The 17,279-nt window shown below is 53.9% G+C and overlaps 7 protein-coding genes across 7 annotated transcripts, besides 4 other annotated features; 3 read left to right on the forward strand and 4 right to left on the reverse strand.

The window, feature by feature from the left end:
* Window positions 1-118: 118 nt before the first annotated feature.
* Window positions 119-898, forward strand: EKO05_0010928 (uncharacterized protein; the record flags this gene model as incomplete). The annotated part of the gene is made up of 3 exons (XM_038943848.1): window positions 119-244; window positions 294-524; window positions 575-898. The coding sequence occupies 3 exons, from the start codon at window positions 119-121 to the stop codon at window positions 896-898; spliced, it is 681 nt and encodes a 226-aa protein (XP_038793191.1).
* A 5,870-nt stretch (window positions 899-6,768) lies between these two features.
* Window positions 6,769-8,164, reverse strand: EKO05_0010929 (RING-type E3 ubiquitin transferase; the record flags this gene model as incomplete). The annotated part of the gene is made up of 2 exons (XM_059637874.1): window positions 6,769-7,397; window positions 7,915-8,164. 2 exons carry the CDS (start codon window positions 8,162-8,164, stop codon window positions 6,769-6,771), a joined length of 879 nt encoding a protein of 292 aa, XP_059493857.1.
* Window positions 8,165-8,672: 508 nt separating this feature from the next.
* EKO05_0010930 (uncharacterized protein) lies at window positions 8,673-9,263 on the reverse strand (the record flags this gene model as incomplete). Its single annotated transcript, XM_038947356.1, has 1 exon — window positions 8,673-9,263. One exon carries the CDS (start codon window positions 9,261-9,263, stop codon window positions 8,673-8,675), a length of 591 nt encoding a protein of 196 aa, XP_038793193.1.
* Window positions 9,154-9,187: a tandem repeat.
* Window positions 9,264-9,816: 553 nt separating the features above from the next.
* EKO05_0010931 (mitochondrial import inner membrane translocase subunit tim21) lies at window positions 9,817-10,583 on the reverse strand (the record flags this gene model as incomplete). Its single annotated transcript, XM_038943913.2, has 2 exons — window positions 9,817-10,236; window positions 10,284-10,583. 2 exons carry the CDS (start codon window positions 10,581-10,583, stop codon window positions 9,817-9,819), a joined length of 720 nt encoding a protein of 239 aa, XP_038793194.2.
* Window positions 10,584-10,597: 14 nt separating this feature from the next.
* Window positions 10,598-10,682: a tandem repeat.
* Window positions 10,683-10,932: 250 nt separating this feature from the next.
* EKO05_0010932 (Dynamin GTPase) lies at window positions 10,933-12,372 on the forward strand (the record flags this gene model as incomplete). The annotated part of the gene is made up of 3 exons (XM_059637875.1): window positions 10,933-11,002; window positions 11,062-11,719; window positions 11,778-12,372. 3 exons carry the CDS (start codon window positions 10,933-10,935, stop codon window positions 12,370-12,372), a joined length of 1,323 nt encoding a protein of 440 aa, XP_059493858.1.
* Window positions 11,214-11,256: a tandem repeat.
* Window positions 12,373-12,921: 549 nt separating the features above from the next.
* On the forward strand, window positions 12,922-13,509 carry EKO05_0010933 (uncharacterized protein; the record flags this gene model as incomplete). The annotated part of the gene is made up of 1 exon (XM_038947357.1): window positions 12,922-13,509. The coding sequence occupies one exon, from the start codon at window positions 12,922-12,924 to the stop codon at window positions 13,507-13,509; it is 588 nt and encodes a 195-aa protein (XP_038793196.1).
* A 301-nt stretch (window positions 13,510-13,810) lies between these two features.
* Window positions 13,811-16,812, reverse strand: EKO05_0010934 (Coatomer subunit beta'; the record flags this gene model as incomplete). The annotated part of the gene is made up of 9 exons (XM_038943825.1): window positions 13,811-14,834; window positions 14,885-16,052; window positions 16,108-16,153; window positions 16,203-16,333; window positions 16,391-16,504; window positions 16,556-16,600; window positions 16,651-16,656; window positions 16,710-16,743; window positions 16,795-16,812. The coding sequence occupies 9 exons, from the start codon at window positions 16,810-16,812 to the stop codon at window positions 13,811-13,813; spliced, it is 2,586 nt and encodes an 861-aa protein (XP_038793197.1).
* Window positions 13,815-13,870: a tandem repeat.
* Window positions 16,813-17,279: the final 467 nt, after the last annotated feature.

Genomic DNA, 17,279 nt, shown 5'->3' on the forward strand with positions numbered 1-17,279 from the left:
ACACATCGTCCTTGCAAGCCGCCATACGCCTCACTGGAGTATTCGCTAAACACAGCCATTGCATGCTTGAGGCCACTCCGAGAGCTGGAAATCCCCAGACTGGACACACGTATCCAAGATGGATTCGCAATCACTCGACTATTGGATGTCGCAAGGTCATTACATCCATTCGCATCAGCAGCATGTGACTTCGTACGATGTACTGCCAGTAGTTTCGAAAGTGTCAAGCTTGAGCGGATCACCAGTGAGTTTTATTTACAGAGTTTAATTTTTTCTGTAGCTAATCTGCGTAGGTATCGTCGACGTATGATCATATTCCCGCTCCATTACACCAGGCCTACTATCCTCACATCGCCGACGAACCAAATCCGTTTGGGTCATATCACATGCCAATGACTCCTCCAGAATTTAGCTCGGACCATGACAGCCCGTACTGCAGTCCACAGCCGATGCCACATGCAGAGCTAGTCTACGCACATGGGACTACATCCCTGACGGCCGAAAAGACACATAACACATCCGGGGTCAGTCGACTGTTCAAAAATGCCACCGATCCCAAACTAACAAAAAGCAGCGTCGAAGAGCACAGAATCGAGCTGCCCAGCGGGCCTTTCGCGAGCGCAAAGAGAAGCATGCGCGTGATCTTGAGGTTCAACTCAGAGCGTTGACCGACAAATACAACAAACTCGAGGCTTCGCATGCCGAACTTAATGACACATGCGAGAAGCTTCAAAGAACGATAGATCTTCTAAAAAATTCCAACCGTACCGAGGATGAAGACGATCCAAGCAAGAGCTTTCGTCGTAAGAGCGGCAGCCCAGACGACCTTCGAAAAACACTCAAGATGCTTCTTGGAGAGATTCAGAATGCTACACTGGTCAAGCCCGGATTGACTTGAAATTTGTTTTGTGTACCTCGGCTGTCTTGCTATCCTGAGCACGACTTTTGGAGCGAGTGTGGGTTGCCCGCGGTGTCGTTCATGGCTCAAACCAGCGTGCGGCGTCTCAGCCGGGGCTTTTGAATGGCTCGTGAGCTGCTTCCACACCTATACTGTTGCTCTCCGCAAGCAGTATAATAGGCGATTCTGATGCAGCGGTCCTCGAACAGGCTGCGGTCTGAGGATGCGAAGGCGCTTGGCTATAGAAGGGATGGTTGTAGTTGACCCAATGTACATCGCATGCGACAGTTAATATCTGACCACATGCCGGTGAACTCTCGTACTCGTTTCATGCACGCAAAAAAGTGAACGTTGATTTGGGATGTTTGCACTCGCGGAATATGCAAGCCCGTCTATGTCAGTGTGCAGAAAGAAGCCTGGTGAATAAATGCACACCTGACTCTTCAGACACATTTTGAAATGCCCACCAACTCATAGAATATGATAACAAGCCAGGCCTTCCGAGGAAAGATATGTGGAAGCAGCACGTGCGAACCGACAGGGCGTGATCAAGCCTTACGCCTACGGACACATTTATTTTACTCTTCAAAACGTTCAGGACCGCCACAGTAATACGAATTTGTGGAAGTAAGCAGCTGCCGGCTTACCTAGAGCTAGCCTTGTAGCCACCGCCTGATGTGAGAGCCGCATAGCAGAGAAAGCCTAGCCCAATGCGCATTTGTGTCGAGTCGCTAAGGCTGAGTCGCTCTAACCTGCAGCTTTCCGAAATGAGTCACTGATAAAACCTTAGAAGTGACGTTCTGTCGATCTGACACACTTGGCGGACATTGAACTGTATGGATGCGCAACAAGGTACGAACTCCGTTAGCCGCGTGCATGCCGTGGTAGGGAAATGAGCACTTAGATTGTGAGACATTTCGACGGCTGTGGCACCGTGTTTGATTGTTCAGTGTGGGCGAGTAGGTAAAACGAGGTTTCTGGCCTCGTCAACGGTGCTGTTTGTTGCCCAGACATGTTTGCAGTTTTGTAGGATCGAGTTCGGCACTGAGGGTTACCCGGTTGCAACTGAAGGCTGAAACACCAACATGGTGGAGAGAAAAGCAATTGCTGACGCAAGAGCGAATAATATTACTTGCTTCAGTCATCGAATGGTGATACCCTCGACAGTAATTTCACCGGCACTGTACAGAATTTAGTTTTAGATCAAAAGATCCATGGAGCGATTGATGGTACGGGTCCCTCGTAATGGCCAAACAGACGCTCACAAATTGATTGCAGTGGATAGCAAATACGATGGCAATGATCTGATAAGGACAGTCGGTGTTGGTCAGATACTCGGCACGGAGATTGAGACGCATGCAGAAATTGTGTTGAATGGCTGGTAGTGCACTTCTTCGGAAGTACCCTATATGAGAAAAGCTTGATTGGCCTTAAGTAGTGCCAGTTATTTACACTGTTCGTACGACGGAATAAAGTAGTCACGGCAACATTGTTGAATCAATGCTGAAAACGAACGACAAAGAAGCAGTAGGTACAATTGATGGGGACGAGAAGAATAGCGCTCATTTCTCAATCTTAGCTGCCCCTCCATGTCATTGATAAAGTCATCGACTGTCAGGTGGCCGCCGGCTTACAGCTGACCGTACCCCCGCCATGCTACAGTCGCCCTTCGATCGCAAAAAACGCACGTCTTACCAGACTTTTCACCCCAAAGGAGTCTCTCCTTCATTCTTAGCACTCCAGATTCCAAGCAAAAACTTTCGACGCCTGACCTTTTTTCGCTACCACGAAGTCCATGTCTTCCAGTGTTCGGTCGGAGAGCAAGCAAGCCGTCTCCATTTGGCCGCCAGGACTCCCGTGATAATACTCTGGAACCACCATCTCTTCCGCCCAAAATGGTACCTTGCACTGGTTTCCGTTCCCATAACCATGGCATTGCTGGCGACATTGCAGGGACGTGGTTGTTGTGTTTTAAAGAACACGAACTAATCCCAAATGATTGAAATCACAACGAATATCGTACTGGTACCGATCAATTGCGCCCTGCAGCCAGGCTGTGGTTTGCCTTTAAGAGACAGTGTTTAATTAAATGATTGATAGCTTGTCCAATACACAACCCCTAACTTAGCCTTTGGTTTTACTGGCAACGGTTTCCAATATGCCATTCCTTGAGTACACATCAGTCGACAGTTACAATCATGCAAGGTTCCAATCTCAAGGCGGTATCGGCGAATTTATCAAACCCAATCCGACGGCGTGGATAGCCTTGATATCAGGTTTAAGCCCGGTCGCAGCAACGATGGGCTTTACTGAGTGATTCAGTCACCGACGCAGCGTCTGGAAGCAAAAAATATCACGACCCTGTCGATCGCCCTGAATACACATCGAATAAACTCATCCTGTGGTTCACGGTAGTTCCAGTTACCAACGGAGCCAGTATCAGGGGTGCACCAGCCCATGTACTCGAAAGGAAACACGCTTCCCCGGCGTACAACCTCGACAAGTGTTTACACGGATAATACTAGTTGGAACATATCCTATATCGAGAATTTCATCAAAGCCTCCATAGGTGCGTGCCTCTTGGGCGACAGTCGCAACTTCAAACGCGATGTCTCTGCAGGGGTCTTCACTTGACACATTTACGTTGTGTAATGAAAGTCATTCGGAAGTGACATTCTCTTAGTGCCGCCGATAACCCTCTTGATGAACGGCATTGTACTCGCTCATCGTAAATTTTTACCTTCACCATAACTTGCGCGTGCCCATCGTGCGTCTCGCCACCATCCGCGAGATGTTGAAAAGCAAACGACATGCAGCTCTCGAGTCAGCGCTCTCGACTCGAGAAAGTGGTCGGTGCACTTTGCGGCAGATAGCAGTGGAGTCTGGGAGCTGTCTTGTCGGGGCGATGGCGTGGGGCTATGGCAGAGACGGAGTTGAATGATGGAACTCATTACCGGGCTTGGTTGTGACACTGGAGTACCAGAACTATCAACATTGTTCAGCACACTCTGGTGTGCAGCCGAGTTTGACAGACTTGAAAGTACGTCCTGGGTCAACATCGTGTGTTTTAGAAGCACTTATGCTCTAATCCTGCAGGATGAAAGATTTTTTTTAAAAGGAAGTATCCTATCTCCAAACATGGATATTCTCACATGTCTTCATTTACGCATCATCAATAGTCCCGAGATGCTCCTGCATCTCATCAGGGAACGCAAATTGATCTCGTTCACCTGCCGAAACCTCCGCCCTTTGGCCCACCCGCATCCACCGGCTCGAAACCAGCTCGCAGCCCATTCCCCAAAATTCATCTAGGGAGTCTAGACTCCCAGATCCGAAGTCATTGTGGCTGCAGTATGTGACATACGATGTCGTTTCTTCTCAGTCTTCTTCGGTACCGTGGAAGGGCGTTCGCGGTGAGTCAGTGTCGATAAAAGGCGTGTATTAGGGACCACGGGAACAGGGGAGGGAAGTTGACTGGAAGGGGATACTGAGACCAAGCTGATCCAGGCGGAGAGGAAGAAACCGGGTAGAGAATGGGAGGCTGCACATCTTTGGAGCTTTGGGATGGTGGAAGGGGAGAGAAGGCATACAAGGGAGGAACTGGTGAAGAACGATCAAGGAGAGGATTTGAACGTCAGGATGGTGTATGGCTTTGTAGTGTAATCTCAACGATCTGGCATCGACGATTAAGCCTTGCGCTTTCTGAGTTTTAGCAGTCCGCTGAATCTTGGGGTTGGATTCACCCTTCCTCTTAACAGCAACGTCGCCGGCTTTACGTGATTACACGTACCCATCTAACGACACCAAAGAAGAGCAACCATGATATCTGAGGTCCAGACCCCTGCGATACATGTGCCACCAAGAAATGTATGCAGTCGTGCAGCAATACCAGAGAAGACAGGTAATCTGCCTGTACCGCAGGTAAGATTGCGTTAGCTGTACATTTCTACAAGAGCGTAGTAATCTTCGAGCAGTGGTCGCGGATCAGGCAATCCAATAGGCTGTGATCGCAGGATGTCGCGAAAAATGAATGCAGACAAGAATGGTAAGGGGTGCTCAGACATCCTCATGCCGGCTGAAGTTCCGTCGGCAGCCTCATATCTGGCAGGACATCGCCAGTGGAGTTGGCTTCTTCCGTAATAGAGTTGTCGTGGCGAAAGAATAGCCTCTTGTAGACACCAGTCTCGTCTTGAAAATGGGCTCTTGTAGTCTAATAGTTTCACGGTCTCTTCGTTGAAGTCCTCCCGTGAGACGGTGACGCTCCTCTCATCGTTATGGGAAAGTCGTAGAGTCACAAGTCTTGGGAGTGGGACCTCTAGCCTGGAGTCTCTTGGAAATATGCCTTGCTTGCTGCCTGCGGATGCCAGCGCAGAAACGGTGATGGTTGCACCTCGGTATAGCTGTCCGATTTTCTTGGACTCTTTTGCCCAGTCTACTCTCGAATCCTGGATAATACACAGCGAGTCTATCTAAAGGCAACGTATTGCAAGACGTCTGGTGATGATGATAGCATCCTGGAAATTAGGTGGAAGCTCCCTGAACGGCAGCAAAGTTTAAGACTGTCGAGAGTATTACGGGTCAACAGCGGTGAGATCGGTCCACCCCAGCAATGACTCAGTGCTGCATACGCAGCTTTCGCTCCCTTGGTATGAGTGACACAAAGATCCTTCCAGTCGTCTCTTAGTCCCACATCAATGATACGAGTTGGGAGTTCAGGAGAAACCTCGATCAGGCCTTGTCTGACAATTTCGTAGCCAATCTCGGGCTATGCTGAAGTTGCTGTTCGACTCCAGGGCCCTTTCAGTGTCGTACTGCCCGATCTGAAAGCGTCCGACATATACCGGAATCTCTGCAAGTCGAAATAAGCCATCAGCAGCAACGATTGATTTGCTCACCTCTTGAACATTCCAAAATGAATCAAAGAACTGGAAACTCTCGGATATCCTTGTCGTAGTCGCCGTCAATTTCTGTACTTCTTCTCCCCCAATAAGGACAATCTTGTACCAGAAGACAGTCCAGTACTTTCACGTTGACAAGTTACTCGTCGGAGTCGGAGTCGGCAGACGCAATACATATCTTGACGTCGGAATAAGGCAGCCGCTTGGCCGAGTCATACAACGAGTACCCGGGAACACAATCCTCGCCTTCCCGAAGATCTGCAATCTAGTTGCTGTTGTCCTCGTAGCCTTTGAGCGACGTAATCAGTGGGCTGCAGAAGCTGCAGCCTGGTTCTGCAGAGCGTTTGAGAGCGTCGAGCGATTCGTGGAGCTGGTAGCACGCCCTCTCAGGTACCTGGTCATCCCGCTCGGACTCCTGGTGTGCGAGGTCGACTAGGTGGCTGATAGTGATTTTGATGCAGCTTACGCACGTGGTGTTAAAATGTGAAAGGGGTCAAGGTTTCTGTATGACGAGATGAGTGATCGTGGGCAGTAGAGATTTTGGTAAAAGAGTTAGCCACTGAGATTTGAGGAGAATAGACTTCCTGTTCGGTGAATAAGCCCCGCAGCTGCAGCTGTGCGTAGCCTTGTGTCAGCCAACCAAGGCACACCCAATAGAGCTGTGCAGATTTCGGTAAATATTTGTGAGTATTCTAAAAGTAGATGGCAAGACCAGCGAAAAGACAAACCGCTCGCAAAGCGCTCAAGAACGCTTCATAGACATCAGAATGACAAAAAAAATGAACTCCGCCCAATGCAAAAGCCAGCCGCTGTCTTGTTCTATAGGTGCGAGAGATGTGCCCAGCGGCTGTCGGGATCTACTTCGCCATCTTCACTACACACACGTTAGCGCGTGACCTCTCAGACCTCTGCGTTACCCTCTGCACCGCTTCACCTACCTCTCGATAAATGCACGCCTGACAAAAGCGAGCCTTACCAATCGTAAATCCACCCACTGTTGCTCTCCATGAATTCCTCACACGCCTCCTTCAGCGACAGATTCGGTCTCAGCTCACTGATCTTGAGCGGCTCCCTCGTTAATGGATCTGTTGGGCTTCTCTTCAAATGTTCGATGAGCGTTGCCCTTTCATAACTTCTCCCGTTTTTTGTGACCACCGGGTCGTGCATGATTTCGAAGGTAATGCCGTCAACAAGGTAATCAGGGACTTCGCGCTTCTGCTGGTGCTCAGGGTCGGAGATGGCAAAGGCAGTGCGGAGGTCATCGCGTTTTCTCTCGAATTCCATGCGCCGTTCCTCTTTCTCCTCTTGTCCTTCTGTCCTGCTTAATTCACTAGACTCCATGCGCGCGTCGACATCGTCGAGCTCTTTCTTGTGGTCCCGTTCGAGCATAGTCTCCAGGTCGGACAGCAGGTTGCCACGCCGCCGTATTCTTTCTCGTTCGCGAATTTCCCATTTACGTTTCTTGCACTTCAGGACATGTTGGGATATCAGGGCGGCGTTTGAGAAGGTGGTTTGCTGCGTGGATTTGGTACAATACTCGTACGCTTTGAGAGCGCTAGAGAGGGCTTCGTTGGGGTGGTTCACTGCGAGCTGGGCTTGCGCTGTGATTTGTGTTAGCGGTACATCGCTTCTACTACGCGCACTTGAGACATGTGAAGTTGGCAGTGAAGTTGGCAGTGAAGTTGGCAGTGAAGTTGGCAGTGAAGTTGGCAGTGAAGTTGGCAGTGAAGTTGGCAGTGAAGATGGATGTGAAGTTGGCAGTGAAGATGGATGTGAAGTTGGCAGTGAAGATGGATGTGAAGTTGGCAGTGAAGATGGATGTGAAGTTGGCAGTGAAGTTGGCAGTGAAGTTGGCAGTGAAGTTGGCAGTGAAGTTGGCAGTGAAGATGGATGTGAAGTTGGCAGTGAAGATGGATGTGAAGTTGGCAGTGAAGATGGATGTGAAGTTGGCAGTGAAGATGGATGTGAAGTTGGCAGTGAAGTTGGCAGTGAAGTTGGCAGTGAAGATGGATGTGAAGTTGGCAGTGAAGATGGATGTGAAGTTGGCAGTGAAGTTGGCAGTGAAGATGGATGTGAAGATGGATGTGAAGCTGGCAGTGAAGATGGCATTGGACGTACACAGCAAGTGGAATGCCTTCATATTCTCCGGCAGCTGCTCAATGCTGCGTATGCAATCATCTATAACGCCTTCCCACTTCTCTAATTTGTTACGAGCCATGGCGCGATTTGTGAAAAGCAGCGGGTTGCTCGAGTTCTTCTGGATGGCCTGGGAGTAGTACCCTTCGGCGCCCTCGTAATCGCCATTCTTGAAACAGGTGTTGCCCTGGCTCTTGAGTTGTTCGGCAGCATACTCGTTGCCAGATGGCATGGCGACGAGTGCACGGAGAGGGTACCGACACTGGCGATGGCTGAGGAGGGTGAGGGGTTGTTGGTGAACACGGGAGAGACGGCGGAGTTGGGAACGTATGATTGGGTTCGCGCGGAGGTGGGGCACCGTTATGAGCCGCGGCGACGTGGAAACTTCCAGATGGGTGCTGAGGTGAGCAGCGCGGATGTGCCGGAGAAAAAACTTGAGCTGTGGTAACGATGCATGCTGGGCAGCTTCGCGCGTTTGACGATAGCGGCTATGCCAGGGTGCTGCTCGCTGCTGGTCGTCCCGTTTGAAGTGGGCCGTATGCATCCAGGGTCTGGCAACGGTCGCGTGCTGTCACTGTTAAGCTTGTCAAGGATCCACAAGCTGAAGTCAACTGCTGGTAGTATTATCAATTTCATCCGTACGCTGTAAAGCGTGCTATTGGTTTGTTGGGTATAAATCTACATGCGGGACGCCGTCAAGACGAAAGTTCGGCCTGACAGAAGGAACCATGCTCCTGTGCTCAGAGCTCCTGTCTGAGGGGATGCGGGCGTTTGGCGTCGCTCTTCTCCACTTCACTCTTCGAGTCCTTCCGGTGCAGGTGGGAATAACTTCTCTGCCTGCGCAGCTCACCCTCGTCCTCTTCAGCGTCCGCTCTAGGGCGGCTTGGCGGCTGCGCTCTCTTCCTGAGCTCTCTCACTTCCTCTTCGCCTGCATCGTCGTCATCGTCTTCGAATATCGGGCTTCCAGTCCGCTCTCGGCTGCGGCTGCGATTGCGAGCTCGCCCTCGGAACGTATGATCAGGCTCGGCGTCGCTGCGTCGTCTTTGCTTCTTCTGCACGGAGGGGGGTGGTGTCATACTTGCTGATTCAGAATCGCGATGGTGGTTGCGGTGGTGGTGTCGGTGCCGAGAGCCGCTGTCACGGTCGTGCCCTCGAGAAGGTGAGGCAGCTCGAGCAGGGGAGTGTGAGGACATCCGGCGCCGCTTCAGACGACCGCGCTCTTCTGCCTCTGCCTCTGCCTCTGCCTCTGCCTCTGGTTCGGCAATGATTGGTAGATCGATCCCACTCCTGTCGGGACGCTCCCGAGCGTAAGACGCTGGGGTTACTGACATGGTTACCGATTGAGCTTTGAAGCCTGAGGCACAGATTCAGATGGTCGAATTGCGCACGAGAAGACGGCTGGGGACACGGAGTCTGCTTCTTAGCCGAAGAGGGGAAGCGTTAGTGTCATGTGCGACGGGCCGTTTGAATGTGCAGGTGAGCATGCCTCCATGGTTGAGGTGCCGTTCAGCTGCACGTCATTCGCGCATGGTTTCCGAATGGGTGGCTAGCGGATAGAACACTACCAATCAACTCAAAGCGCCACCAACGATGACAGATGTTATGAGAAATCAGCTGGCAAGAACTCAGCTGTCGTGAAGGGCCTCCGTATTCCATGTGGTTCTGAAAGTGTGGACGCATCCCTGAGACGTGGAAAGAGAGGATGGAGTCAAGTGGTTGTTGTCGCATGGCGCCAACGATGGGTTGGAGGACAGTGAGGGGAGGGCGACGAGGGAGATGTGGACAGAGAAGGGGATGACAATAGGGCTGGAAGCAGAAGCACGTCAGAGTTGGCCACGGTACAGCGTTGAGACAGCATATGTACAATTGCATCAACAGCTTAGCCTACCACCATCTCGCGCCAAAAATCTTTGGCGCAACATGGTCCTGCTTCTCCTTGCTCGCCAAATCGATCCTGCGGTGGCCCTTGACATCGACAGCCAGCTCGGCATACTCGAATGCATCCATACTCGGCTTCTTCACCAGATGCGCATTCACGACGCCCTGGCCAAGGGGGCCTTCCACGTAGAACCTGAAGCGAAGGTGGTCGGTGCCCCATTTGTCCGTCTCTTCGGTGCTGGTGATGTAGCGATTGCGTGCCCAGCGCGACCACGAGGCTTCGCCGAACGCCGCGATCTGAGAAGCGTCGCCGAGCAGCTTTTGGCAGCGTGGGTCCTGCCGTATCATGTCTGTGGCGTGGTTGAAGTGTGCGGTTTTGGAGTTGGGGGAGAAGACGTCGCTGAAGAGGAAGTAGGTTACACCGGCCTGGGCTGGTCAGTGTTTGCGCTGTGATGTGGTCGGGGAGCTCGTACGGTAGCAAGGACACCCATGGCGATAACGACAAAGTGGAAGGATTGCTGGGTCGTCCGCACGACCTTCTCGCCTGGCGAGAGCTCCGTCCACCGCACTCGTCCCGTGTCGCCGGTGAGGGTGATCGACTTGCGTGGCGGCATGGGCGCGGGACTGCCGGGGAAGCTGGGGGTAGCCTGGGCATTGCGCGTGGTGGAGAAGGCTGCGCGCGCCCGCCGCATGCAAGACGGCTGGACCCGGGGGAGCACGAGGGATGGGCGCAGGAGCGAGATGGCCTCGGTGGGCCTGTATAGGGCTGTCATTGCGGCGACCTTGGGTGTGTGAGTGTGTGAGTGTGTGTGTGTGTGTGTGTGTGTGTGTGTGTGTGTGTGTGAGTGAGTGTGTGTGTGAATGTGTGTGTGAATGTGTAAGAGTCTGTGTGCGTGCGTGCGGCGTCGGTGTGTCAGCATGGCACCTCGAGCGGGCGGAGGTGGTGGAGCTTCGAAATGCGGGCTCGCGACCGAGGCACGTGCGCGTGTCGACGTCGTTGGACGCTGGCATGGACCGCGCAGTGCGTGCGCACACTCGGCCACCAACGCGTCCCGCCTGCGCTTCCCTCTTCTCGCGCGGCCTTGCTCCCATCGCGCGTGTATCGCACGACTGGCCTGCAACATGGCGTCCAACAAGAAGAGCAGCCTCACAGGCTACCTGCCCGACATCTTGATGGCGGCAGCAGCAGCACGTTCACACCCTCCTGCCACACCACGGCCTGCCACTAATCGCCTCCCCAGCCCCTGATAGCCTACTTCGTCATCCGCAACCTGCTCGCCCGCCTCGACCCTGACGCCCAGCAAAAGGAAGAAGCGCGCGCCAAATCCGCCGCCGCAACCCGCAAGCTCGACGCCATCCTCGCCAGCAAGCGGCGCAAGAGCTACGGCGAATACGACAGCGAAGACGAGGACGCCGGCGCCGATGCCGACTCGCGACATCGGCGCCCGCGCATGCAGGAGCTGGTGCTGAACAGCTACGAACAGACCATCGCCATGGAGGTCGTTGCGCCCGAGGAGATTCCCGTCACCTTCGACGACATCGGCGGCCTGGACTCGATCATCGAGGAGCTGAAGGAGTCGGTCATCTACCCGCTCACCATGCCACATCTCTACTCGCACTCGTCGTCGCTGCTGAGCGCTCCGAGCGGCGTCCTCCTGTATGGCCCGCCCGGCTGCGGAAAGACCATGCTGGCAAAGGCTCTTGCCCACGAGTCGGGCGCCTGCTTCATCAACCTGCACATCTCCACCCTCACCGAGAAGTGGTACGGCGACAGCAACAAGCTGGTCAACGCCGTCTTCAGCCTGGCAAGGAAGCTGCAGCCGAGCATCGTTTTCATCGACGAGATTGATGCTGTGCTTGGCCAGAGGAGAAGTGGTGAACACGAGGCAAGCGGCATGGTAAAGGCCGAGTACGTCGTCACACTCCATCCACCACTTTGCAAGCTTGAGGCTGACTTTGACTCCCAGATTCATGACCCACTGGGACGGTCTAGCCTCCTCCACAGCCTCCGGCAGCAACACGCCTCAACGGATATGCATCCTCGGCGCCACAAATCGCATTCAGGACATCGACGAAGCCATCCTCCGCCGTATGCCCAAGAAGTTCCCCGTCGCCCTGCCCAACGCCTCGCAACGCAGCAACATCTTCTCGCTCATTCTCCGCGGCACCAAGATCGACAGCAAGAATCTCGACCTCGATTACCTGGTCCGCGTCTCCGCCGGCATGTCCGGCTCAGACATCAAAGAAGCATGCAGGGACGCCGCCATGGGGCCCGTCAGGGAGTACATCAGGCGCAAGAAGGCCGACGGCACGTTAAAGAGCAGCAGAGGCGTCAGAGACGAGGATGTACGAGGACTCAGAACCGAAGACTTCTTTGGCAGAGGAAAAGGTCTAAGGGAGATGGAGAGCCTCGACGAGACTCGCGAAGAGATGAACGCAAGGAGCAGGAGGGTACACACCACCTCCGAGTCTTCGGAAGAAGCCAGCAGCGCCGACAGCACCACGAGCGGCGATGAGAAGTCGAGACACTACGACGATCCCGAACCCTCGGCGATCAGGTGAATACGGTTGTCTGTTTTGATCGTTGCTTCTCAAGTACATATCTGGATGGCGCTTCAGGGAGCATCTTCACTACATGGGCGGCGTTTTCGAAGAGCTGGGAATAGAGCCTAGACTCCGACTGCTGTACAAACAATCTTGAACACATGTACACCTCGAGCACCTTACCTATAGCACGCGACGCGTTACTCGAAAAGGGAAAAGGCCCTCCTAGTGGGAGCTGCTCACTTCTCAAGGCAATTTTAGCCGAGGTCTTCGTCCCCGCAGTAACCCCACTTCCACCTACTGAACGCCCAAGAAAGATCCACAAGACGAGCACGCAACAGTCTCAGGAAGTGTTGTGACTGATAAACAGCTGATTGGTTTTCCCGACAGCGGAGAAAGAGTCTTGGATCCTTCTATCGTGACTCTGTCGTCATATAGCTAGCCATCTCAGCACGTATCCAACACGGAGCTTCAGAACGCACACGCCATCACAGAAACCTGGACCTACCGATACATTTCCACCTTGACCCCAGATTTCTAAAATAAAAATAAAAAAAATAAAAAAGAATGGCGTCTTTAGGCGGTTCAACATCAGTCCCACCGACTTCAGAACACAACGAGCATGACCACGCCCATAGCCACATCCATCCCCACCATCATGAGCACCCCCCTCCCGCCCCCGAGGATGCCTGGAAAACGACAGGTGTCCGCGTCGTCCCAGCCTCGAGCCTCGAGCCCGTCGACGGCGCACACACGACACCCGGCATGGACCGCAGCGCCGCGATCAACACTTCGCGCGTCGGCGCCCAGAAGCTGTGGGCCGGCACCGTGCACATCCACGCCGGCGCAAAGACAGGCGCGCACCACCACGGGCACCTGGAGTCTGTCATCTACGTGCTGAGAGGGCGCGCGCGCATGCGGTGGGGCGAGAAGCTCGAGTTCACTGCAGAGGCTGGGCCGGGGGATTTCATCTTCGTGCCTCCGTATGTGCCGCATCAGGAGATCAATGCCAGTGATGAGGAGATGCTCGAGTGTGTGCTTATGCGTAGCGACAGCGAGGCTGTGGCTATCAATCTGCCTGCGTTGGAGGCCGTGGAGAAACCGGAGAGCGTCAAATGGATTGACCCTACGCATCCCGATGGGGCGGGGGCGTGAGGAATGGACAGGCCAAAGGCAGCCGGTGGGCGGAGGGGGTTGATGTAGGTAAGATGAGCAGACGACTTGGCTCTGCCCCAACGACACGAGTGCAGCTTGAGATAGTCAGCGAGGAGTAGCAGTCTTCATGTTCTCATAATCGTTCAGCACGAGCACCGTCGAACATCCTGTATGTCTCTAATCGTTGCCTATCATTTTGTCTTCACCCCTAGTATCAAACGTTGCCAAAGACCTTCAAACCCGGGTTTTTCGGCATAAACTCCATCGTCGCACGACTAACGCGTAGCCTCGAGGTATTCCACTATTCTTCCTCTTCCTCTTCGTCTTCCTCTTCGTCTTCGTCTTCCTCCTCATCTTCTTCGGCAGCCTCGGCAGCCTCGGCAACCTCTTCTTCAGCCTCAGCGTCGACCTCATCGTCCTGCACCAGGAGGTCCTCGACGACGCCGCCCTCGCGCTCCATGCGAAGGTATTCGTCCCACTCTGGGAACATATCCTCATCACCCTCGCCATCCTGTGGAGGTACTCCAATCAGTTTAGCGACCCTGCTCTTGTTCTCCTTGTCGAGATTAGCTTTCCACTGCTTGACCAGACCCGCTGTTGCACTAGGTGTGTAGGTCTGACTGAAGAGTACAGCCTCGGCCAAGCGGTTGGTCTTGACGAGTAAATCAATACAAGCTTGAAGGTCGCCCATCTGCCAAAGCGCTGAAAAAGCAACGTTGTTCGCTGTTGCGGTCTCGGCAAGAGAGGCCAGTTCGCGGAGGCCCGAGTCATCCGATGTGGCCGAGTAGAGCAGGAGCAGAGAGCCCAAGTCCTTGGCCTTGACAAAGCATTCTTGCGCAAGCTTGATGTCCCAACCGGTCAGGGCAGCGTCACCAACAGTCTTCCACTTGTGCTCTGTGTCCTGTTCACGAGCAATCTCGGTCGCTTGTTGCAGGTCACCCAGCGAGAGGGCGAGGTCAAACCGGTGCTCGGGATCGGTAGCCACCTTGAGCGCCATCTCCTTGTACCCTTGGCCCTCCAAGAATCGCGCAATCTTGTTGTTCTGGTCTTTTGGCACGGAGGGTAATGTCTCCTCTGCAGCCTCGAGCTCTCCTCGGAGGATCAAAGTCTGGTACTCCACAACAGCCAGCGAAAGAGCGAAAGATACAACGTTGACATCTTTGTCGGCAACGTAGATCCTTGAGTCACGAGCAAGGTATCCAAGGACGTAGTGAGGCGAGTCGAAGTGGGAGATGGTGTAGGTTTGGTCACCGACCAGGTAGTTGAGGCGGTTCGTGCTGTTGGTGTAGATGAAGCAGTCGCCAACCCAGCAACCTGTGCGTACACTGTTCCTCTGTTAGCAGTGTGTTGTTGATTACACAACCGTCAATCGTACCTCTCGTTGATGTCGCAGACGACTTCGAAAGCAGATTCCGCACCGTCTTCGTCAATCTCACCATTCTGCACTGCCGCCAAATAGTCTTCTCTGGAGTACCGTAGAACATAGTAGGTATCTTCCGTGGCCAATGTAACGAGCTCGCCGCTCTCTGACCAGTAGACACTCTTGGGCTCGACCTCTATTCTTCGGACAAGAGCACCAGAGTCCCAGTCATAGAAGCCAATGCCACCTTGTCCCTTGACACCCAGAAGAACGCCACCACTCAACCCGTCAGCAGAGAAACCGACGTTGAGGACGCTTCGCTCCTTAAAGTTGCGGAAGATCTTGACGCTGGTGGCAGATTCACGAATGGCATAATCCTTGTCGTGGTCTTTAGAGGCCCAGCAGAAGTCCAGTGCGGATCCGAAAGCCTGGTTGCGGAGCGCAAGAGCGGTGTAGATGATGTATTCGCCATCGCCACAGACGGCAACGAAACGACCGTTGGGCGAGTGGAGCAAGGACTGAGGGTAGATCTCAGTCGACCCCAGATCCTTGGAGGGCAATGTGAGTCGCTCAGCGTCCTTCAGCTGATCGTTGCCCTTGATGGTCGCTGCAAGAATGTCGTTGTGCTTCGCCCACAGGACCTTGCCACCGGCATCCATACTGACTGCTGGCTCCTCCCGACCCATCGAGATGACCACAGCTCCGTCGTCGAATCCAAGCGCAATGCCATTCTTGCTCTTCTGGGATGCAACGCACCACGACCTCTCCAGACCGTAGTTCAGTGACTGTTCCAGGCGATATGTGGACGAGTGCCAGATCTTGATTGTGCCATCTTCCGAGCCGGAGATGATTACAGGGAGTTCAGGGTGGTAGACAGCAAAGCTGACGTTCGATGTGTGGCCCTCGAGCGTCGCGATGAGCGCCTTCGTGGTGTAATCCCAGACCTTGACGGTTCTGTCGTCGGATGTCGTGAGAAGGTAGGGCTTGTCAGATTGAGGGTAGTAGTCGACAAAGTTGACACCCTTGGTCTCGTGCGCCTCGAGGGTGAAGTTGGGGGTGGAGCTGCCAAGCGACCAGATCTTCACTGTGCGGTCGAGACAGGCCGAGGCAAAGGTGTTAGGGTCCTTGGGGTTGATGGCGATGCCCATAACGTAGTGCTGGTGGCCGGCGAATTCTTGAACGCCTGCCAAAAGTCAGCCCATGGGTGTACATGAGTTTGCAGCGTTGGTTGCACGTACACTTCCAGCCCTTCTCCCAGTCCCACAGCTTTATTGTCATGTCATCCTAGAAGCGTATCAGCCTAGCTCCTCCGCCCCTGCTTGTCGCGACTCACACTGGCGGTCAGCACGAAGGGCTGTGTCGGGTGGACGGCAATCGCGCGGATGTAGTCTGGGTGTGCCTCGAAAGATGTGACCTTCTCGGAAGTGTTGTAGTTGTATACGCGCATTTGGAAGTCATCGGAGCCTGTGGTCGAGCAGCGTCAACGTAGTGTCTCGGGTGTGCAAACGGCGAGCATCTCACCTGCAACGATCCAGTTCTTCCTTGCAATGAAGCGGCCGGCGCGAACGGGGACATCGGTGAGCTCGAATGTCTTGACGATCGATTGCGAAATGTACGACCAGATATGGACGTGTCCTGTGCTGCCGTCAGTCCCCCGCCGCAACTGAGCTCCTCAGGCATCCATACCGCTGTACAAGGTCGTGAGAATCCATGGCTCGGTCGGGTGGAAGTCTTTGAAGTTGTTTAGTATTGCGGTCGATTCGTGGGGTCGCAATGCCTACCAATGCCTGGCGGATGTTAGCACAGCATCTCGAGCTCGTTTGGCGCATAGCTTGCTTACCCTTGACTCTCTCCGAGCGCGCAAAAAGCTGCCTCTAGATGACGGTCAGTGACTGCTGTATGCGTCTTGGAAGCAACCGGCACACCTTCACGTCGAGACGCATGTTCGCAGCCTATGTGTGTTGTTGTGGAGGGGTGGGATGGGGGAGACGTGGCTTGATGCAGCCAGTCTGTGAGAGTGCAGGCAGAAACCACGTGTTGCTGAACGTAGGCCTAGAGGGTTTCACGACGTCAAAAGACCGCTGGAACGAACGATTGCAAATGGAGTGGGAAGGGCCCGCTCCGTGAACACCTCCGCGAATGCTGCATGCGTGTCCGCTGGTGCTGCCAAGACGCCAGGGTTCACCGCGTCCCAGATTGGCAGTTTTGAAAAAGCATCGATCACGGGTTTCTTCCATTGCGCAACCTCGCCCCAAGACCCAAGTGCTGTACGAAGATCGGACTGGCCCCAGCCAGCAGCTTATCTGAACGTGCTGATTCTGCCAATTCGCATCCAGCTTCCCTTGCGCTAGAGACACATGGCGCTAGGAGAGTGTCCATGGCCATCCGAGTGCCTTTGAGATGATCTTGC

This window comes from Ascochyta rabiei, chromosome 21 (genome assembly GCF_004011695.2).
Source record: "Ascochyta rabiei chromosome 21, complete sequence".
NCBI classification, from domain to species: Eukaryota; Fungi; Ascomycota; class Dothideomycetes; order Pleosporales; family Didymellaceae; genus Ascochyta; species Ascochyta rabiei.